This window comes from Sarcophilus harrisii, chromosome 1 (genome assembly GCF_902635505.1).
Source record: "Sarcophilus harrisii chromosome 1, mSarHar1.11, whole genome shotgun sequence".
Taxonomy (NCBI): Eukaryota; Metazoa; Chordata; class Mammalia; order Dasyuromorphia; family Dasyuridae; genus Sarcophilus; species Sarcophilus harrisii.
In genome coordinates this window covers 126,683,596-126,708,310 of record NC_045426.1, presented here as the reverse complement: position 1 = coordinate 126,708,310, position 24,715 = coordinate 126,683,596, and the positions used below count along the sequence as shown (strand labels likewise).

At 34.3% G+C, this 24,715-nt stretch overlaps 1 protein-coding gene across 6 annotated transcripts in view; it reads right to left on the bottom strand.

Annotated features, from left to right (window-relative positions):
* Positions 1–24,715, bottom strand: part of SPEF2 (sperm flagellar 2) — a 264,940-nt gene that overhangs the window by 56,011 nt on the left and 184,214 nt on the right. For all 6 annotated transcript variants that reach the window (XR_004233554.1, XM_031964143.1, XM_031964155.1 and 3 more), the window contains 4 exons: positions 21,283–21,412; positions 10,949–11,068; positions 9,367–9,505; positions 1,260–1,489 (listed from right to left, as the gene is read on the bottom strand). Coding sequence is in view for 5 of the 6 variants with exons in the window: in XM_031964143.1 (XP_031820003.1) it covers positions 1,260–1,489; positions 9,367–9,505; positions 10,949–11,068; positions 21,283–21,412 (619 nt within the window). In the remaining variant the exon portion in view is untranslated. The remainder of the gene's footprint in view (positions 1–1,259; positions 1,490–9,366; positions 9,506–10,948; positions 11,069–21,282; positions 21,413–24,715) is intronic.

Genomic DNA, 24,715 nt, shown 5'->3' with positions numbered 1-24,715 from the left:
TTTTATACAAACAACATTCCTCTTCTCCTAACTGTATGGCATTTTAATCCAAGTGAAACCAGGTTGAAAGGTCAGTTGTGAAGGGAACAAGAATTCACATAAAGGCAATATACAACCTGTTCAGATTCTCATTACTTGTGTGCATAACCATATTTATGACCAATGGTATGGATGCTCCTAGGTACTAACTGTACAACAATTCACAGAGAAATAAGGATCACTTTAAGAAAATATCTCATCAAATGAGTTATTATTTGTAAATGACTTAGCACAGTGTCTGACACATAGTTTGCACCATATAAATGGTTATTCCTTTTCCCTTCATCTCTCTGGCTTAAATAGTAATCTAACAAAAAAAGAAGAGTGATACTCTTTCAATGGAAATGTTAGATGTGAAATACTCTAGCTAGCTGGTCTTGCTGAAAAGAGCTGGTTTTTCAAAAAGGAGATTATTTCTGCAATTTAAAAGGAAACACAGGTAAAGGAGGTCAAGATAATAGGCAGCAGCCTGGCTATGAGTTAGCACAGACAGATTCCAGAATATTGGAGCCTAACTCATTTTTTGCCTTTGTTTTCCTGTTTATAAAATGAAGATAATCATTACATGCTTGTTCTGTGTACTTGCATGTTTGAAGGGAGACAATCGACATATTTGGTCAATAGCTTTTTGATGGAAGAAATCACACTTGAAGCTACAATGATGTGTTCACCTACTACAATACCCTTTGGAGAGATTGTGTACAAACATGAACACATGTTTGTATGTACACATACCCAGGGCTATCCTGGTACATGTTTAACAACAAGCTCTCTGAGGGAAAATATGTGCAGGATGTGCTTTTAAAGCTTAGTTTGCATTCACATTTTTCTCCCTCACCTTTTTAAGTTTTCACAATTGAAAACAAACAAACAAACAAACAAACAAAAAAAAAACAAGGCCCAATTTGTAGTTTTTGTTGATTCCTGAGGCAAAAATTCTTGCAATGAACTTCTAACAATTAACTCTCTCAAGCCTCAATACACACCTGCAATGACTCACATTATATGGTATGTAAGATATAACTGAACTTGATTGCCTCAATCTTGAAGGATAAGTTCAGTACAATGTTCCTTTGAAACAAAGGAGAACAGAATTTTACTTGCTTGGCTTCAGTTCCACAGAGCAAATTTTACCTACCTCTTCAAAGAAGTGACAATTATTGTAGAGGTTAACTTTAAATTTCCTTGGAGATGCCTGGATCAATAATTATTTTTCCTACCTTTCGGTGCCATTTCCATGAATTCATTTCGAAGGGTGTTGAGCTGTTTGATAGTGAGACAAGTATTTACTTCTTTCTCCACAGGTGGAGGCCGGATGGGAGGAAGAGGATCTGGAAAGACTTTCACATCGCCATTGATGAAGAAGTCTTCACCAGTTAAAATAAGTTCATACTGAATCTTAGTTGAAGTTTCAATGTGGTAGTGAGCCACTTCAGTTAACTTTTCCACACTGTTTGGAAAGAAAAAAATTACAAAAAGGATATAATTCTCAATTCAAAAAAATGCTAGAATAATATTAGGTGTTTATGCAACAGACACATACTATAAGTCAATATGTATCTTCTAGCTAAAAAAGAGACTTTGATGAGCATATTAAAGTATTAATTGGGGGATAATGAGCTTTATAATTTAGTCATTTTATAAAAGGATAGTGTATTTTTATACTTTTTAAAAAAACTGTGATTTTATTCAGTTTAAGAAACCCTTGCTATGGAATTGTCCTCCATGGGTATAGATGGGTAATGTTTCTGTAATATACAAGCTTAGATTGTGGCCCAAGGTACATTGAGAAGTGAAGTATAATTGATGGTTACACAGCCAGTTTATATTACTTGAACCCATGGCTCTCTAACCATTATATACTATGTCCCTCTTTCCAATCTAAGTATAATTTATTAAACAACAAGGCACATATGAATTGATCTCATATCCAGAGAGTCTGTGAATTTATTTTTGTTTTCATTCTAAAAACTTGTTTTTGTGAATAGCATATCATTAAGAATTTCTTTTGGATATTAAATCATATTAAATAATCTTAAAGGTTAAATTCAGTAAAGATTATAAATGGGAACATTGTAAAGTATCATAGGATGTCAAGAAGAGCTATGTCTAATATAAATTTTTCACAAGTCAGTATCATTTAAAGTTTTTTTTTTTTTGTTTTTGTTTTGGAATCAGACTTATGAGTATATTGGTTTTAGGTAATTCAAAAGTTAAGTGACTTGCATAGGGTCTTATCACCATTTTGTATCAGAGACAGAACAGGAATCCAAGCCTTTTTTAGTTCTGAATCTAGCTTTTCACCCAATCCACCATACTGCTTCTTCACCTAAAGTAGTTTTCAAAATGGATCATGGCACAGGTGATTAACTGTGAAAACTCCAAATAGCTCCATAATCATCATCCAGGGCTGCAATCAACTCATGTGGCTCTCAGAAATGAGCAAATACAGAATGCTTTTGTAATGGAAAGGGGACTGGATTCAGAGCCATTAGGTCTAGGTTCCTGCTCAGGTATGGCACTTTCTAGAGATCTATAGGCAGCTATGCTGTGCAATGGATAGAACCCCGGACCTGGAATCGGGAAGATTCATCTTCCTGATTTCGAGTCAGGCCTCAGATACTTACCAGCTGTGTGATCCTGGGCAAGTCATTTACCTTGCTTTTGCCTCTGTTTCCTCATCTGTGAAATGAGCAGGAAAGGAAAATGCCAAACCCCAGTATAGTGTTTGTGCCAAGAAAATACTAAATAGGATCATGGAGAGTTGGGCATAACTGAAAAACAACTGAATGTATCACTGTGTCATTAATTTTAACACTGTGAGCCCTAGTTTCTTTATCTATAAAATTTGGATAATAATAGCTCTAGTATTTACCTCCCAAGGTTCTTTTTTTAATGAGATAATTTATGTAAAGTGTTTTGTGAGCCTCAAGACTGTAAATATCAACTTTGATTAGTTATTTCAGCAAGTTATCTATAACAACATAAGTCAGTTAAGTTGTGAAGAAATGCTTTGTGAACTGAAGTGCCCTGAGTCTATCTTTCATTATCTTTATTATATTTAAGAGACAGTGTAGTATGGTGGAAATAAAAGTAGACCATGAGTCAGAAGTCTCCAGGACAGTCTTAACTCTGCCCTACTTTTGCCCACTCAGATATTCTGATCTTCCATTTCTTGACCCTATAAAACTTCACTATATAAAAGTATATCTGCCTTGTTTTACTACTTAGGCTTATAAAGCCTCTATATCCTCTGATAAAAAACAGATATGAGAGTGTTTTTTTGAAAATTCTTTATCAAACAATAAAACAAGAAAAAGAAATTGAGAGAATTAAATATAGCTGAAGAGTTGAATTCCTAGGATTTCTTAAATACTATACATCCTGCCATCTGCAAAAGTAATAATTTTGGGGGAAGATATTTTTAAAAAAATCCCAAATAAAAATCTAATAAAAGATAATAATCTCCAGTAGATAAGTTGTCAAAGAATACAGACAATTCTCAAATAAAGAAATTCAAACTATCAACAGCCATACCAAAAATGTTTTAAATCACTAATAATAAGAGCAATGCACAATAAAATAATAAGTTCCACCTTACATTTATCAGACTGGTAAAGATAACAACAATAACTTTGATGAAAATAACAGCAATAGTTAAAATTTTAAAGTACCTATTACATGCCAAGTACTATGTTAAGTACTTTGCAAATATCTCATTTGATTCTTAAAACATTCTTACAAGGTAGGTGTTAGCCCCATTTGATAGATTAGGAATCTGAGGCAAACAGGTCAAGTGACTTGCCCAAGTTTATACTGTTAATAAGTGTCTGAGGCCGGACTTGAACTCAGGTCTGCCTGACTCCATGCCCAGTGTTCCATCTACTGCTCCACTTAGTTATTGGTAAAAGAGCAAAACAGGAATTGTTGGAAGGGTGTGGGAGGTCAGGCACACTGATGGTGGATTTGTGAATTAGTTAAAAATTTAATGATTTTTAAACTTCACTAAATTGTTTCTACTCTCTAACACAGTAATATTCTCAGACAAGTATCCATAGAAAAAGATCATGGAGTCAAATGTAGTATTTCCATTAGTGTTGCTTGTTGAAAGGGGTATAGGGGTTGGAGGTGTGGGGGAATCTGATATTGGAGGATTTGATGTCAGAAAGTTAACATGGATTTTTAGACTTTAGCTTAAAATATAGGAATGACAAGACTTTTAGTGAGGGACTGTATAGCCTGAACAAAAGTTGATTAGAACATATTCATCTGTTGTCTTGAAAATATAAATCAAAAGAACTCGAAGCTAAAAAAAGGATAGAAGGATGAGAAAACCAAATGTAGAATCAACTGAGCTCAGTAACAGAAATAAACTACAATGTAGGAAGAATAGCTTTTGAAACATCCAGAAAGTCATGGACAAAAATTTAAAATAGAGAACAAGAACAAAACTGTTGGCCTAAAATATCTATTACACAAATGCTAAAGCTTAGGCAAGAAACACAACTATTTGAGAATACAAATTTTACTTCAGTTTTTTTTTTTAATGATGCTAAGTTTAAATTGTTTTTATTCCCCAGAATAAGAATTGCATTTCCACTTGTCTACAGTACTGATAAAATTCTATGGAGTCCACTTCTCTCTCTGAATCTATTCAAATAGTAGGAATGACCAGATTTACACAGCAGCTTCAATGTTATTTTTAAATTGTCACTGCCTTTGCTATAAATTTGAGTTCTTCAGCTTTTATAAAGTTTTATGGAATGTTCTTCTTCCTGGTCTACTTGGGAACCCATCAGACACATTGCTTAGTAAAGAGGGCTGCAGATCTTCTCCAATTCATTCCACTAATGTTCAAATTATTTTTTCTCAGAAATCTGATTCTTATTCAGACAGGATTATGTTCTTATATTTATTAAAGATTTTATGCTTATCTTCATCACTAATTTGTCTTGGAATTTTTCATCTTGTATTGTAGCCTTAAAATCATAAGAATCAAGTTGAGTTCTTGCAGGATACATTGTCTCTTTGCTTCTATCTTCAGTCTTACATTTCTTAGCTTTCTGGACCATATGATCAATGTCTTTTTAGCTCAGACTATTTCTAATTGGTCATGGTGACCTTATTCTCCTTTCCTATATTCTTAAATCAAGCAGAAACTTCCAGCAGAAACTTTGAGGATGCCATTTACATTATGTTAACTTCAATCTGAGGAATAGCCCTAGGGACAAGGGAGATTGCTATGGAGCTCAAACTTGCCAAACTGGTTGTTATCCTTTGTCACTGCTCTCTCATATTTGTAAAGGTGAATAGGCACACTGGGCAGTGTTTCTGAGTACATGATAAACATCTGAATCAGTGTAGTAAAGATGGTGGTATTACATTTGATTAGAAACATCATAATTTCATCAGCAATTTCAATACCAAGAAAAAAAGAGGAGTGATATCCAAGAGTAGCAAGTGCTGAACCTTCTTAGATTTATCTCAAGAAGGACACAGACTGATTGCAACAGCCTCATCAGGATTGATAATTTTTTGGACTCCTTCCCATTGAAGAAATACTGCAGAAATTTCTGGGCTTGAAGGATATTGGTGGAAGTACCTACCAAAATAATGTCCTGAATATCCGATTTGGCATCTCCTTTAGGGTTTTTTCTACAGAGTTTAGTTCATCAGGGAAGAAATTCAGCTTTCAAAATGGACACGATTGATGTAATGAAGTTGATATTCATCAGAGGGAGTAAATCTTACTATCATTTTGGTTATGGGAAGAGGGAGCATGCCATATATGTTTAAAAGTATTGCACAGTCAGTAGACAACCTTCTTGTTCTCATAGATGACCTCCTTATGCTTTTGCTTGAATTCAGCAATTAAACAATTAATCATGTGGTTGTCAAAGTTCCAAATGTGTATCTCCAGTCTAGGCTACATCAGCATGGTAATGAGGTTAGAGTTTATAGGATTAATCTGGGAGAGGCATATTATTTCATGAAGTTGAAACTGAATGGAGCAGTAGATGAACCAATCTTTTTATTAAAACAATAATAAAAATCAGCAGCAATTGCTCATTGATGACTTGAAACATATTGAGATCAGCAATGGTTCCAACATTGCTTGACACTGGGAATCATTGAAATAGTCTGGTACTTCAAAGAGACATATCTCATAGTCTTCCTAATATAAACTTCAGTAATTTCTTTATTTTTGTCACTACCGAAGAAGGAACATCTCACAGAAATTTATGGATAATCCTTTGTACTCCACTTGGATTTTAGTCCTGCCTGCACCATTGCTGTGAAAAGTCAATTCTTTGTGCCTGATTATACAATTGCATCATTAAATCTGAAACCAATCAAATGTTAGTACCAAAATATGTGTTGGGGGGTCCATTGCAACCTGATTCTTTGTAGCGTCATTGATGAAATATTTTGTGACAATTAGCTTGGGAGGGTCCTACTTCCTTAGTCGTTAGTATTAAGTTCTACTTTCCCATGTTGAAAGATCTCCACACAGGAAAAAATGATGCCAAGATCAATATCAATTGAATATCACTCTACAACATGGGTGATAGCTGGCCAGTGTGGGATAAGTAAATTTGCTTCTCATGATAATTGAGGAAATAGTATAGAAGAATTGCACATGTTTAACATATAAGGGATTACTTGCCATCTACGAGAGGGGATGGGGGAGAAGGAATGGAAAATTTGGAACACAAGGTTTTACAAGGGTGAATGTTGAAAATTATCCATATATATGTTTTGAAAATAAAAGGCTTTAATTAAAAAAAAGGGAAAAAACAAAAATTTTCTGCTATGCTGAGTCTGAGACATTGAGTATTGAGAAGCCAGATAAATAGTGAGATTTCAGAATATAAGTAAATCTCAGTTATTTAATAAAACAGACACATCATATATGTACATACATATAGACACATATGTACATGTATATATTACTTAATTTTCATAAGCACACAAATATACACATTTTCTGAAAAGAGAAATTACTAGCTTTTTTCTGAAATAAAAACTATCTGACACTTATATTACTTTAAGGCTTGCAAAACTCTTTCAATTCATGATTTTATTTGAGCCCAGAAATGCTTAGGAATCTACTCTTTCATTTTCAGGTTAGCATTTATGGTCAATGCTACAAGTTAGAACTTGATTTTTTTGTTTGGTTAATTTTTAGATTTAATAAAGAGATGGAGAAAATAATAATAAAGCAAATTAAACTTAAAACATTTTACTTGTGCTGCAAAAAAGTTATGACTTGCAATAAATCTATGAGAAAATTAAGATTTATTCTTCTTCCGATTTTTAAAATGAAACAACAGTTTCAGAAAATTAAACGACTGTGTCTTTATAGTCTCTCAGATGAGATGTATTAATTCACTGGTTCCTGCTTCAAAAGATTGATGATGGTATTGAATTCATTTAGAAAATGAGGGAGGGGACCTTTCAAAGTTAACTGAGTCAGAATCAAAGTAGCCAAAATGGTGAGCATCAACTCCTGATAAGTTAACCATTTGTAAAAAAAATGGGCAACAAGGTTTTATTTAGAAAAGGAGAAAACTCAAAGAATGTGAACTATAACTTTCACTAGAGGATATAGGTTAAAATGATTGGTCAATATACCCTAAACTGCATTAAAAAGTGAGATCTTACTTTTCATATCTCTGAGGAATATAAGCCCTCTTTGGGTGGAGGAGGCAAAAATAAATATAATCTACAGAGTATGTATTTTTTTTTAAAATCTCTCCACATTTATCATGCTACACAGGGAAAATCAGATCAAAACGGGAAAAAATGAGAAAGAAAAAAATAAGCAAGCAAACAACAACAATAACAAAGATGAAAATACTATGTTATGAACTACAATCAGTCCCCATAGTCCTTTCTCTGGATGCAGATGACACTCTTCATCACAAGACTATTGGAATTGCCCTGAATCATCTTAATGTTGAAAAAAAGCCAAGTTCATCACAGTCGATCATCACATAATCTTGTTACTGTGTACAATGTTCTCTTAGTTCTCAAATGTTACTTTTTTTCTAGGAAGTTTCTTTCTATCAATAATGACCCTCCTCTTTAAACCTCAGATAGTATTCTGTGTGTGCCTTTCCAATGTGCTTTTCACAATACTAAAGATCTATGCTTAAATTTCTTAACTTCTCCAGGCTGTGAGTGCCTAAAGGAGAAAAACAATGTTTTATGTAAAATTTATCATGTCTTACTGGCATCTAGCACCTGATTGCTACTCAATAAATAAATATTTGTTGCATGAATGATGATGAGAAAAAGAACTTTTCATGTCCCAAAGATACTCCATTATCTGAAATCAGCATATAGCACATTGAATCAATAGTCATTTATCGACAATAAAGGTGATTGATTACATTTAGACTTCAAGACTAATGAGTTATTCATTTTCGTTAGAGGTGTGGTATAACTAATAGACTGAAAAAATGATATGCTCTCTTTTCTTTGAAGATTATAGCTTTGAAAATATATCCTGAAGAGTTCAGAGTAGAAATTTTAGCAAGTGGAAAATAATAAAGAAAAATGACAAATTGATAAAAATTTTCAGAATTTCAGAACTGAAATGTCACATATAGGCAGTTTGAAATATTGTAATCCAAACGATCATGGCACTGTAGTGCTAGGAAGAATAATCTAGTCTCCAAATTTTCATTTTTACAGATAAAGCAACCTTAGCCTGGAAAATATGAACTCAAGATTACCTAGCAAATTGGGGGTACAGTTGAACCTAAGATTTAAGTTTCTTATTCCTAATATACCAGGTCTCTATAATTTCCTCATGTAATTGAGAGGGTGAAATTGTTTATAAAATAACAGTGGGGATTATCTAAGCAAGTCAATTAAATTGATTGGATTTCTGTAAATGCCTCCTTAGCTCCACATTGGATCACCTTTAGTTTGGGGTCTTAATTTTCTTATTTGAAATACAGTACAGACGATCTCTTTCAAGCATTAAAATGTTATGATTCTTAGTATGGTATTCCTAATAGTATAAAATATCCAGAAATTCAAGGAATTACTTCTCTGATATTCCACCCGAAATCCTGATCTAGTAATGTGAAGGCCATATTCATCAGCATCCTGTAAAAATTTATGTTTGAAAAATGGCAATTGGAGCCTATGTTGTCACTTGAACAAATCAACTGTCAATGGAATGTTAATATAAGTACTGATATTGTCAAAAGGTTTAAAACCATAGCACATCTTATACTTCTCATCCTATAATCTTTGTCATTTTTTCATTCAAGTAAGTTGCTAAGCATTTTTTAATTTTGAGCCATACATTACCTTGCCATTTCTGCCAAGTATCGGGCTCCAAGCCACTTGTCCATCAGTTTGTAAACATCTATTGCTCTTTTTAGAAGTTCTTCCATATAAGATAGGGTCTTGTTCTTGATTAGCTCAAGTCGGAACTGTGTTGCTTGTGCTGTATTTAAAAAGTGAAGTCAGGGAGGGATGGTTTTGAATTCTATATGCACACAGTTTCAAATAATAGTACTCCCTGTTCAATAATGATGATTTGAACACAAGTATTCCCATAAACAAGAAGCAACTCTCCTAAGCAAACAACTTCTCCTACGAAGCAAACCTCTTTGGTTTATTTAATTCAGGAGGAAAGCAGCATAGAAAATATTTACATTGAGACTGGAATTGGTCTTCAAGTCTGGATTACATGACAAGGTCAACCTCTGTAATCATTTCTGAAGTGAGAAGCAAAGATAGAATTACCACATGTGGATGACTTTAAAAAGTGAGCAGGAGACTCTTCCTCAAATTATAACTAAGAATTAAGAAATATCCTGATTATTTCACTATTTTAAGACCATAGGGTTAAGTTTTTGTGACTCCTCTCTTTTAGAATCAAAAGACTCATTAAGGGAACATTAGTAGCTTTCTGGATGATGTCATCCTACAAGCTTTAAAGGTTAGAAGGGTACATGACACACAGAAGAGCAATGGTAAGATACAGAAAGCCATAGCAATCATGTAGGATAGGAGTGAACAACAGAATAAAAGCATGGGACTTCAGTCATTCTGGTTCTTCTCTTTCTCCTATGTCAAACTTTTGTAGTAGACATTGGGAAGAAGGCAGGGAGTACTAAGAAGTCTAGCTGGATCACTATTCCACCCCTTCCCCATCCCATAATTCTGCACTTAGATGATTTTAGTCTCTAATCCATTGGCTATAAGGATTTGTAAAAAATTATGGTATTTTGGTTCTATTTCCTGATCTCGTTGAAATCTTCCTTTTTCATTTGGTTTCCAGAACTTCAAGATCACAGAACTGAAAGAGGTGAACAGTTAATGTGCTATGGGAAGATAAATATCTATCAACTTCTCCCCAGCACTGCCTGGTGGCCACTTCTCCTTTATATTTAGGGAGAGGAATTTTTACAAATTTTACTCTTAAGAACTAAATTTTATTTTTTAAGAATACTCAATCAGGAATTTTCCCCCTCTTAATTGCAGACTCAAATCATTCCCATTTTCATTCACCCCATTTAAGTCTCCTTTCAGTCAATAAATGGGCAATAAATCTCAGCAGTGCCCATACTTTTCCCCTTATTACACCCATTCCACACTTTTATTGACTCTCCTAATTGCTGTTCTTCCTTCCCAATACCTTTACATGTTCTATAGCAAGACTGTGATAGCAAATCATTTGTTCAATTTAGGAAAAGTAGATCATCAAGTCAGATGTTTGGCCTGCATACACAGAACAAGAATGACACTGAATTGTTTACTTTGTTTTCTAGTTATTCTGTCATAGTGCTGACATAGGCTAACTAACCTTCCTTAGAATTCTTCTATGTTTTGTAAGTTTAGAGACTATTTGTTTTTCCATGAAAATGATGTGATTGTTACATACCTTCACAATGAAGGGCTGTAAGATGTTCATCCCTTATTTTCATTTTCAATTCTTTCTGCTTTTCTAACACCTCTTGTTCCTCTGGTGTAAGAACCACGGGAGGGATTTCCGGTGATGGAGCTACAGAAGTAAATGCTTTGAATAAATATATTTTCATAATATATATAAAATAATATGTATGTACATATAATAACTTATTATATAACATGTATAATAACATTGTAATGATCTCTGTTCCATTTTCTTTGGGGACTCTGGGCAACCTTTTTTTCAGTTCAAGTAATCACCAGGAGAGTAGCCAGGTGTTAAAGTCCAAATTCTTTATTATCTCCTTGCCTGATCCTGGGCAGCTTTCTGAAGAGGCTTTCCATCTTGCCTTGGTCTTAGTGGGGGAAGTGTAGGAGGCCAGGCCAGCCACCAAGAAGATCGAAGATCAAATTGAATTTTTCTTCTTGGTTCTGAGCTTAAGCTCCCACTTGACTTCTCTGCCCTCTCAATCTCTCGGAATGAATCCTGACTGAGGTTGCTAGTTTATATGCTCTACACTGAGTATAAACCTATCATTAAATCACTAGGAAACCATTATTTGTTGTAAGATTAAATCAATCATACTGAACCATGTCAAACTAGATAACCATTGTCTCTATCAATTCCACTGACTTAGTACCTTGTAATAATCCTTTGTTTCAGGTTCAAAGTTCTGGCTCATAACATAACATGTATATAATATGGACATATCTATATTTGTTATATGCATATACAGTTATTAAATAATACAATTCAACAAATATTTATTAAATACTTCCATGTAGCCTCAAGTCAGGAATTCTCATTTTCATGAGTTCAAATCTGGTCCTATACACTTAGTGTATAGTCACTAAGTGACTCTGGGAAATCCCTTAACTGTTTTATCTCAATAGTTCTGTAAAAATGAGCTGGAGGAGGATATGGCAAACCACTCCAATATCTTTGTCAAGAAAACCCCAAATTGGGTCCCAGCAAGTTGAATATGATTGAAAAAATGAGTGAATAGCAACACATGGTAGGTACTTAGGGATACAAAGACAAAAACAAATCAGTCATTAACCTCAAAAAGCTTATAGTCTAATGATGGTAGTGGTGAAGGTTGGGAATATGGATGCCAATATAGACTGAAGAGGGATCATTAGGTGGCAGAGTGGCAATGGACTGGGAATCAGGAAGACTCATTTTCATGAGTTCAAATCTTATCTCAGATGCTTCCTACTTATGTGACTTGGGCAAGTCCTTTAATCCACATCTGTCTCAGTTTTCTCATCTATAAAATGAGCTGGAGAAGAAAATGACAAACTACTCTAGTATCTTTGCTGAGAAAATCCCAAAGAAGGGTCACAAAAACTTGGATGTGATTTAAACAACTCAACCACAGCAACATATCCTGAGGAAGGGAGAATGCTAATATCTGGGAGATAGCCAGCAGCTAAGATTTATAGAGTACTTAAAGCTTTGTAAAGAACTTGGTAAATTTGATTTCATTATATCCTCACAATAGCTCTGGGGGACTATTATCAGCTTCATTTTATAGTCACCTCAGGACAGAAGTCTAAAATGTGACCCATGGACCACTCATATCATAAGGTATGAGTTCTCATATTGTGCTATCATTTCATCTATGATTATCCTTTTAAGTGAAATCTTTTAAAAAATTATTATTAAGAATTTTGAATGGAATTCTCTTTAAACATTACCCTTAACAAAATATACTGAATAGTTTAATCTTTTCTTGATAAAGCAGGCTTTTCTTTATGAGCAGAAGTTGTCGATTTAAACATGTTCCTGGAATTAAGTATCTAAGAATTAATATTAATGTGAAGTATGTTTCATTAACACTGTTCATCTTAGTTTGTTCACCCAGTGGTAGTGGTAAGATTTTGGGTGAGTGGTCTTTGAGATCTTTTGCTCTCCAAAGACAAACATGTGTCTGCATAGAAAATATTCCAATTCAGTTTTTGGTATTAAATTTAAGAATAATTAATGATGGAAAAATGCAATAACTACACTAGTAAGAATAATAGCCATTGTTTCTACATGGTTTCATATATTATTGATTTTGACAACTGAGAATGAATACAAAGGAGTGCTATGAACTTGTGACAAAGGACAGTCTGTGCTCAAAACAGAGGCACTTGCAAAAGCTGAATTCAACAAAAAAGATTTTTTAAAATGCTACTTTATAAAACAGGGAAGAATTTTTTGATTGAGGCAAACTCTATGCTATTAATAGATGGCAAAGAGGAAACAAAATTGCTCAACTTCTAGGTGACACAGTAGATGGAGCACTGGACTTGGAGTCAGTAAGATCAAGTTCAAATCCAGATACTTATAAGCTGTGTGACCTTGGGCGAGTCATTATTTTATATTTGTCTCAATTTTCTCATCTGTAAAATGGAGAAAATTGGACAAGGTTTTGCAAGAGTGAATGTTGAAAACTATCTTTGCAGGTATTTTGAAAAAAATAAAATGCTATTATGACTTTGGCGTGTAGATATTGTGTAGTAATTATTAGTGACAGGTAACTTCAGTGGTACAATGGATAGGGGACTGGGCCTAAAGACAGGAGGATCTCAGTTAAAATCCAACAGCCTTAGATATTTACTAGCTATACAACCTTGAGCAGTTCACTTAATTTCTGTTTGCCTTACTTTCCTCAACTGTAAAATGAGGATATAGTCATAGTATCTACCTTGCAGTATTGTGTAGTGTTGGGAGGATCAAATAAATATTTCAAAAGCACTTGCCATAAGCCTGGCACACAGTAAGCATTTAACAAATGCTTGTTTCCTTTCAAAGTCAAATGTTAATATCTTTTTCCAATTTGCTCTAATAATGATTTATTATAACCACTTCTTGAATGGAACTTCTATTCTATATCTGATCCTTAAAGAAGAGAGAGAAATCAATTATGAAGACTTTGATAAATTTAAGTCATTGAACACAGAAGAACTAGAGTACTAAAAAGACTTGCATATATGATTGCTGACACATTGTCAGCAGTTATTGAATGGTTTTAGAAGATGTCACAGAATGGACAAAGTGTAAATGACCTCATTTTCAAAAATAGGGAAGAGGTTTCTGTGAAATAAGATTGTGGGAGGAAGAATAGAAGGAGAGAGAAGGGTTTGAGATGAATAAGAAGAAAGAAGTAATGAGACGTGTGGGAACTGGACTAATAAACAAGATCAGAAGTTGAATTTAGGAGAAGAAATTTAGCAAAATGTGAGATAAACTGAAAAAAATGAAAGAGAAAAATCTCAATCATTGGCCCAGTTTCTACTTCTGGATTATAATAGAAACAAGATAAAGAAAAACTAAGGAAGATACAGAGGGATTTAGCAAGATTGAGGAGAATTTATCCTTCAAATGGAACTTGAAAAAGTAAACTCAAGAAAGCTAAAGAGAAAGTAATTGGTAAAACAAGGAAAGGAAAGGAAAGTAAGAAAAAGTAGGCAGAACAAACAAATGAACATTAAGTGAATTGATAGAGTGGATTGCTAGGTAGGGGCAAATTGGCTACCAATTTTTTCTTTTAAAAAATTAATAATTGACTGTAAAAAAGTTTTAACCACATGTATAGAGCTGAATTGTAAATATTCACAATATAAGTTCAGGGAAATAGAAAAAATGCTGCTCTGTACTCTGAATTGTTAAGACAGGATGAAAGATTCATGAAGTAAACAGAAATAAGACTTCATAAAGGTACAAAAGAGCTGATAGGCTCTGAGGTAGATGAGGCAAGACTTGACATTTGTTATAATGATAGCAAATGGAAGTTATTATGTAGAAGAGAATGAGAAAGAAAAGGGCACCTGTACAATTGGAGGCTTTTCCTATAAAAATGATAGACTTGGATGTTCAAAAGATGAAGAAGCCACCAGTCCTAAGAATAATATAATATAGACACAGAAGCTCTCAAGTGAGAGATCACCCAGTAATGGACAGAGGAAGAAGAAAGAGTAATAGTTGCTAATTACCTGCTCAGGGGCACCAAAGCAGCTGCCTTCAACATGATTATAATACAGATGTGTTTCGTCTTCTTAAGGATTGAATCTAAGACACTCCCAAGATTTATCCCTGACAACTGTCTTCTTCTGGGGAGTCACATAGGCATATATGACATTTCCAGAAGGAACCCAAAATATTGTCAACCATTTTGAAATCTTGAGGATAAAACTGAAGTCCATTGGAGGCACTTTTGTTTTCCTCACTTGAAAATTTAGAGCAAGAGATATTGAAAAGAAAATTAATTTGAGTAGTGAACAGAAAACTAAGGGGAAGATACTTGAGAATGAGATTTGGATTTGAGTGTAGTGCTTGAGTGTAAGGTTGACATAGAATGTCAACTTAGAGTGTAGGATTGACATAGCTCTGGACAGAGATTGAGTATACCTAACAATAGCTGATAAAACTGCATTTGCCAGAGCACTTGCAAATCTAATTGAAAGTACTTTGAATTAGAATAGATGGGAGATTTCCTATGTGTATCCTAAAATTAAGTACTAAAGAGTAAAACTTTTTAAATTGTGGGTCCTTGATTCTATGTGGGGTTGCATAACTGAATATGGGTGTTTGCAAAATTCTGATTTATTTATCAATAAATGTTTGATTTGTATACCTGGTTTATACACCTATATAATTTCTTACCTAAAAATTTCTCAGGTGAAAAGGTATCATGAGTGGAAAAAGGTTAAGAAGAGTAAACAAAAGGAAGGAAGAAGAGCAAGTAGAACACTTGGAAAGTTGCAGGGAATAAGGAGCAAGTGGTAAAATCCATGGCATTAAGAATATAAATGCAAATGTACCAAGTTTAAACAATAAATAGAAGCTCTTAGAGATCCCAACATGTGATTCTGTAAGTATCATTGAGACACGGTAGTATGAATTCCATGATATCTATGGCTCTGTATGAGTATACCTTATTCAAAAGGAACTGAAAAGGGAAAGGGGAAGAATGGGGGGAGAAATCTATAGTCACATTAGGAAATTCAGGTACCAGAGAGTAAAACATAATGAAGAGTATTTGAGTAAAAGTCAGAGGAAGGGAAAACAGAAGTGATTTTGTCATTGGAATATATTATAGAACACTTGGACAGAAAGAGGAAGAGATAGACTTGGAAAATAGATCACAAACTCAGGATTTGTGGAGGCATGATATAGTAATGATGGGGAACTTTGATTATGCAGACATATGCTGGAAATTTCCGCAAAAGTCAATAAATTCAGTACATGTATAACTTAGATTTATTGCAGTCTTGAGGAGAGGTAAGGGAAGGGAGAGATAAAAAGAATGAAAATCAAAATCTTTTAAAAGTTCAAAGACTAATAAATTGTAAAAGTAAATTGGTTAACTGACATGCTTTAGTGAAGATTCCATCCTTCAAAAGAGGAGGAATCTATAAAGAAAAAGTTACATTATGAATGTGATATAGGGAGGGCCTGGTTGTTAGAGCATCAATGATGGAAGTAAGTGACCACTATATTCTAGAAACTGTGATGGTGAATAAAAGGAAATCAGGATAGATCTGACATGTATGGTAGATTTTGAGAAAGTATATTTCAAAGAGTTAAAAGGAAAGACAGGAAGGATACGATAAAGCAACATCCCTTGGTAAAATTCAGTTCAATGGGGATAGCAGAAGTTCAAGAATGACATTATGAAGACAGAAAAGGAAATAATTCAAATGAGAAGGAAAAATGGGATTTGTATGAAGAGACTAATGTAAAGTCACATAGACTGCATCAGCAAACAAGATTTTTTTTAAAAAACAGAAATATACAAAAGAAGGAAGCAAGGCTGGGAAACAGAGAACTGATATGAGTATAGAACATTTTTGTAAAAATAGTGTGAGGAATGATAAAGCTCAAAGTGTGCTAAAGCTGGCAAGAAAAGCTAAAGTCAATAGAAAAGTGTTTATAAAAAAGTTATGTTGTGGAAAAAGGAGAGTCAAAGAAGTAATATGTCCTTTTCTGTTCAATTCATTTGTATATTATATGTATACACATACATACACACATCTATCTATCTATCTATCTATCATTTTTTCCTCTGCAAAGGAGAATGATTTTCACATTTGAAGTGACAACGAAAATTACAGGAAATTAATACTCAAAAATAAGTAAGGAAATGGTAAGATAGCATCTATTTATTCTAGATGAATTCAGGCTACCTGAGTCAGATGAACTACATTCTTGCATTCTCAAAGAATGTGAAGATAGTGATATGGAAAAAGAAGAGATGCCACAAGAATAGGAAAAGGGCAAATGTCCTTATGTAAAAAAAGAGAGGAAAGAAAAAAATTAAGAAAATCTGTAAACCAGTGATCTTGACTTTGAGACTTGGGAAAATTCCTGGATGGATCTTTAAGGACGTGGTTGGCAAGAAAACTGGTGAATGCAGAAGCTAATAGAACTTTATCAAAACTTAAGTCCTAGTATTTCCTTTTCTTGACATAATTACTAAACTATCATATGAGTAGAATACTTAGGAATATAGTTGCCTAGATTTTAGCAAAACTTTTGACTAAAATTTTTATACTATTATTGTGGTGAAGATAGGAGAGACATGGCTTAATATAATCAGATGGTTTCAGAGTCAATTGAATGTTTAGAGGGTAAACATTCAAAGGTAGTTGTGATGGTTCAATGACATTATGGTGGGATATCTTCAAGGAATTTGTGCTTGGATCTCTGCTTACCAATTTTATCAATGACTGGGTGAATATATTAATGACATGCTCTTGTAACTTGCAGGTGGCACAGAATTGGGAGGGATAGCTAAAATAATGGATGGCAGCTCGGGATACAATAGTATCTAGAAGAATTATAGTATCAGGCTGAATCTAATATGAATAAACTCAGTGGGGATAAATATAACACCTTGTACATGGTTATAAAAAAATCCAACTTCACAAGTATATGATTGGAACTGAGGGAGTCATAAAATGGATAGAAATTGCCCTGAAATAGATCTGGAAATTTTAGTGAGCTATAAGCTCAATATGAATCAGTATTGTGATATGGAAAAAAAAAACAAATGTGATCTTAGGTTATATTAAGAAGGGCATGGTTTCCAAGAAAAAAAGGAAGGTGATACATGCTCACATTAGATTTCATTGAACTGTGTTCAATCCTGACCATCACATTTTGTGGTAATCTTTAAATATAATAAGATGATTGTTCTCTCTGGGAGAGAGCTGGTTTCTCGGGGAGGTTTTCTGGACGCAGCCTTAATTTCAGTTACAATCAATAATTACTCCAAAATCGCAGCCAGCTAGTAAAAGTTCAGATCTTTTATTGTGTCATTCAATATAGCCCGGTTAGCTCAGAGGCCTATTCTCTCTGCTTGGTTCTAAGAGCTCTTGCACTTTGTCCTTGGCTTCTGCTCCTCCTATCTTCAGCCTCCAGCCAGCACCAAGGTGGAAGATGCAATGAATCTCTTGCCTCGAAGATAGGGCTTGTGGGCTTCCTCCCAGAGTGCTCCTCTCCAACCCCTGGGAATGTTCCCAAATAACTCTCTCAAGCTCTAAGAGCTTCCTGTATATATATGATCTCCCAAAGGTTGACTCCTCTTTCTGGAGAGAGAGGGATTCTGGGTTATCTCCCAGAGTGCTCTCTGGCCCTAAGGGAGGTGTGAATTCAGATATCTCATACTAATCCCTGAAATCTCCCAAAATTGTGAACTCCATTGAGTACTTAGATACTTATGAGCTCTCTAAAGGTGTGAACACCAGCATCGTTTCTATCAGTTGTACTTAGTACCTTGTTTCAAGTTCTGGCCCAAAATATCTCCTTCTAAGATCAAATCAATTATATTGAACCATGCCAAATTAGATAATTATTGTCTCTATCAACTCCAATGGCTTAACAGTTTGTAAAGATTCCAACATTTTAAAATTATGTTGATAAGCTGGAGAGTTTTTAAACAAGGACAACCAAGATGGTGAAGAGACTTTAATCTATTTTATATGAGAATAGGTCAAAGAAACTGGCAAGGAGAAAACTTGGAGGGCACAATAGCTATCTATAAATATATTAAGGACTGTCATGTAAAGAAGAAACTATATTGGTTATATTTGACTCCAGAGGGTAGAATCAGAAACAAAAAGTATAAGTTTCAATGAGGAATATTTAGGCATAATGTCAAGCTCTTCCTAACAAGCAGAGCTAGCCAAATATGAATTTGTCACCTCAAGTGGTGGTCAATTCCTCCATCTTGGAGGGCGTCAGGTAAAATCTAGAGAACCACTTGTCAGTGAGATATGTGATAGTGGAATTCCTTTCATGTTTGACTTCTACCAGATGTCCACTGAGATTTTTCCAATCTTCAAAATCTGTGGAATGAATGGATGAATGAAGCATTTGTGAAGTGCTTACCATGTGAAAAGTATAAATCAAGGAAGTGAACTTTCATTCCTTGCAAGAAGATAAAAGTTAGTGAAATCTAGCCAAGGGAATTGTGATCACAAGGAGATAGCAAGATTTTATTAAAAATATGTGAGGCCAATTATAATCATTTCCTTTTTTGACCAGGTTTGTCAGCTGTATATTTTGCTTAGAGTTTTTAGTAAAACATTTGACAATGTTTTTCATATATTTGCTATATTTATGCCTAAGATGGAAAGTGAGATAGAAAGTAGTGTTCTTTGGTGGAGTGAGAACTATTTGAATTGCAGAACATCAAAAATAGGGATATCAACAATTCTATATGAATTTGGATGGAGGTTTGTCTTAGAGTTCCCCAAAGATCTCTCTTCAACCCATTTTCATCAAAGACTTATAGGCATACAGTAAACTCATAAAATTTTCAGATAACAAAAGCCAGGAGGGATAGCTAAAAAGATGGATGACAGAATTAGGATCTAAAATTATTGTAACCATTTGACAGAATAAAATCTAATAAAATAAATTTTGATAGGAATAATTAAAATGCCATACATTTAGATATTCAAACACTATGTTATAGGCACTGTGCTAAGGACTGGGAATTAAATACAAGAAAATAAAAAGAGTTCTTGTCATCAAGGAAATTGAATTCAAATAAGGGAATGCAGCATGTAAAAGAATTCAGAAAGTAAGGGGTTAAAGTAATTGAGAAAGAGGGAAAGTAACCCTGTTTGGGCCTTGAGGAGGAAGAAGTCTTGAGATTCTGGAGTAGAGCATAAATAAGAATGAAAGAATCATCATGAGTGACCTGGGCACTTTTCTTAGAATTCAGGCCCTGGAAGGAACTAGAAGAAAGGGTTTCAAGGATGGGATGATCTTCTAAGGTAAGAAGGATGTTGGAAAGAAAGAAGAGGAAAAAGTCTCAACAGTAAGGAACAGAACCTTGGGGAAAAAGTGGAGGAATGATTTTTTAAAAAATCACAAGGTTATACAGCAGTTAGTTAAACTTTAAACTCAATTAGCCACAATGTTGCATGATAGCCAAAAAATACAATCTTAAAATAAATTAAGTGAGGCATCATGTCTAATGCATATAATCATGTTATACATGTTGCTTTGGACATGTTGACCAGAATTACTATTTTTAATTCTGGTCATCACATTTTAGGAATAGTAGCATATAATAGTGTATATAATAGTGTAGCTAATAGGACTCAGAAAGTATATATGATAGCTATTTTCAAGTTAATCATATGGAACAGAGATTGGTCTTTTACTGCTTGGTTTCACTGACAGTAATAAGCCAAAAATGCAAGACAGATTTGAACTTGATATAAAGACATCATGACAATTAGAGCTATCCAAAAGTGGATTGGGTGAGGACTTAACAACATTGGATGAGGAAAAATAACAAGTTGGGTGACTAATTATCAGGAATCTTGTCTATATAATTTCCTAGGAATAAATTGGACTACATAGTCTAAGAGGTCCTTTAAACCCCCAAAGTCTATTATTCTGTCACTGAAGATAAGATTGTTGATTTATTAATATTGGGCTGAACTTTCCTTAAAATCTATGTGACTGTGCTTAATTCATTTTGACTTATTCTATACCTTTTTGGAGCTGGGATTTTATCAGTATAGTTACTTTCTCTCATGGTACAGATTACAATAGATGTAGACCTTTTGCTCCATTCATCTCTTAAACCATGGCTTCCCACAAATCCTGACCATCCAATGTGCTAGAGAAGACGTCCCCTGGCTGTTTTACATCACATGCATACCAGTTTATTCCTTAACTCTAAACCTTATTCCTCATTCTACCTTTATGATCAGTACCTCTTTTCCAAGTGTTCTTGTAAGTATATGTTTTCTACCAGGAAGTGACTGCAGAATAGAAATTATTTTTTGGAATACCTTTCTTCTTCTTCTCTTCCTTTTTCTTCACAGTTTTGACACCTTTTCCTTGTTGAGGAGATTTTTCTTTAGGTTCTTCTAGCTTGCTTTCACTTTCATCATCTTTCTTCAAATTTATTTCATTAGTTACCTAAAAATGATGTTATTTTATTATAATCTGAATTTTTGTGAAATATTATTTGTTTGGATTTAGTGGTCAGAATATTATTTGATTTTCTGTTAAACTGATGGATGAGGAAGGAAGAGAAAAAATTAACAATCAGTCTTTCTATCAGAGAGGTTACTCTTCTGAGGTCAGGTAGATAATCTATCCTTAATGTTTTTAAGCAGGAGAGGTTTGTAAAATTTTCTAATATATAAATGAAACTGACTTGTTAACAACAGAATCTTCCAAATTGTATATTGTCCTTATATGGAAGCAATAGAAAGTGAACAAGATAAACAATGGCTCAGGGTATTGGTTATTTTCAAGTAAAACTTTCACACAAATGCATACACTCCCTCCTCCCCCTCCTCACCTACCCCCCCCCTCTCTCTCTCTCTCCTTCTTTGTCTTTATCTTTCTGTCTCTCTGCCTCCTTCATCCTCATTCACTATTTCTTACAGTGCAGTGATACTCCATTATATTGTTGTGCCACAATTTGGTCAGCTATTTCTCAATCAAAGGAAGCTGATTTTTCCCTTCCACCCCACCCCAGTTCTTAGGTGCTCTACCTTTCTTTCTATCTTTGGCTTCCTTGCTATTAGAAATGACATTGATGAGTCAAAGGGGAATGACATTTTAGACATTTTAAATGCAATTTCAAATTATTTTCCTAAAAGGTTGATCTTATTTACAGCTTCCTCAATACATTACTCTCATTATCTTTCTATAGCTATCCAAAATTTATTCTATTTCAATCTTTTTTCATTTTTCCTATTTGTTGGGAGACAAAACTTCATAACTTATATTTTTCATTATCATTTGTGATTTACAACATTTTAAATGGTTATTAACAGGTTACAACTCTTTTTAACAGAACTGTTTGCATAGAATATAATCTGAAAAATGCTGTTTTATTGTTAATAGGACCCAATCATCCTTTATATTACTTCCATGTGAAAAGTGATTTCAAATTAAATTCTAGGAAAAAAAGGATAAATCAGCTTAGAATAAACTGTTTCTTCTCTGGACTCCCACATAATTTATATATTATATATTTAATAGCACAAAGTTTAGCATTTAATTATTGTTTAATTAGTTATGTCTCTCCAAAAAATTGTAAGCTTTCTGAGATCAGAAGCTCCAAAGTCAAATGTTTGGAATAGATGCTCAATAAATACATGCTGATAAAACTGATTCTTTATGTTATGCAGAATTCATTTGATGTTCATTCTTAGATGAGCATTGGGATATATTGAAGATTTTTAGGAATTGAATGAATTTTCTTTTAGAGCAAGTCCCTTCTTTGGATCCTTTGGACAACCTAACAACATAGACTAATGAAGTCTATGAATCCCTCTCAAATTTTAAATTCATAAAATCCATAGAAATATAAAGAAAATCAATTATATTGAAATAGTCATACACACATTTATATAGGTATACGCACATACACATATTGCATATAAAACAAGTCAACAGATTCAAGGTTTAAGAAAACTACTTAGTAACTTTTTTTTTTTGTTATGAATGTTTCAACTTCAAAACTGTGCTTTCCAATTCTTGGTAAACTGAAGGTAGTTAGTATTGCTCCTATAAAATGTAGGCAATTCATTTCCAACTTGCTATGGGAAAGCATGACAAGCTAGTAATTTTGTTTTAAATCTGATATTTCTGCTTTGTTAACATCTCCGTGATGATGATGATAATAACAATTATTATCTTGTTCATTTTCCTGGGCTGTTTCCCTCGAGGTTTCTGGGTCCCTTTCGAAATTAAAATGAAAAGGCAATATTTTTACTTACCTAGCTAATAAGATGGGTGAGGACTTTGTAAAAAGGCATTTTGATGTGTGACAGTTAAATCTAATTTGCTTCCTTGAAATCATTTTGTCCTGGCTAATTAGAAGAATGCTTTGCTAAAATTAAAACAACATACAAAATGGGCAACGAATGACAGAAACTGCTCTAAAGAAAAGGACTTGTGTTGAACTGCCCTTGTTCTCTTCTGGGTTTGTTTTGATCTTTCCTGAAACCATTATAGCTTTCTGTAGTCAGGGGTTTTTTCTTTTTCTTTTTTGCTCATTTCCCAGTCTATTTTAAGACTTTTAAAGTTGAGCTCTGCTCCTGAGGTACAGGAGGCACTGTCCCAAAGCTCCTGAGGTGGGAGGGGGGAGAGTGAAATGACAGGGCTAGGGGGAGAACATGGGAAGGGTCAGGAGCAGAGGACAGGAGATTGTGATAGAGGCTGGGAGGAAAGGGGAGGTGACAGGAATTAGAAGAAAGAGGAAAGGCATCAAGTGGAGGAAAGGGAAGGTGGCAGGTGAAAGAAGAGGGAGATGGTAAGGGTTAGGGGGCTGGTGAAGATGGTGGAGTGAAGGGGGAGGTGATAGGGATATGAGGAGGAGTTGATAGCAGGGGGCTGGGATGGAGGGGTGGGAGGTGGCAAGTGGGATAAGGGGAAAGTGTGGGGAAAGAGGAGATAGAGACTAAAGAGTAAGGGGAGATAGCTAGGAGCTGGGGAGAAGTGTTGGCTGGGGCTAGGGAGAAGGTGAAAGTGGCAGAGAGCTAGGGTGGAGGGGAGATGACAGGTAGAAGAAGGAGAAGTAGCCAGGCTGGGGCAGAAAGGTCAATTGGAATGTGATTATTAAATACCACCTGTGCTAGGCTATACTTTCTTCTCACTCAAATGAAACAGACCTTTTTTGCAGTCCTTCTAAGTTATCTTGACCTTAAAAATGGTTTCATCACATCCTTTTGTGGCTTCTGTTGCTCCAGAATTCATTTTGAGACATGATTTAAAGTTGTTTCAAAAGAAATTGGGGACAGAGCTCAAGACATTTCCTGTCTTTTTCTCTGCCATCTTGTTTACACCTCTCCAAGTGCTGAATTGACATGATTTGAACAGCACTGATTCTAAAAGATCCTGTTTTCCCTGTGGCAATTAATTAAAATTAAGTTAATCTCTTTTGGAGCAGGAAGGGTCTCTTTTCACTATCACTACTAATGCTTCCACTAGTTCTCCTTGAAGATCAAATGAGATGAAATGACTTCCCACAAGTCTTAAGAGCTGTTACACAGACCTGGTACACAAACCCAAGACTTCTATCTAAAAATCCACTGTTTTTCCACTATAGCATATGATGATGATGATGATAATCTTGTTATTGAACAACCCTTCTGAAATCAGTAGTATGATTTTAATGGTGATTATGATGAAGATAGTAATAACTGCAAATATGGGGACAATTTTCAACCTAAGTAGTTTTCTCATATTTTCTCCCTCAGAGAG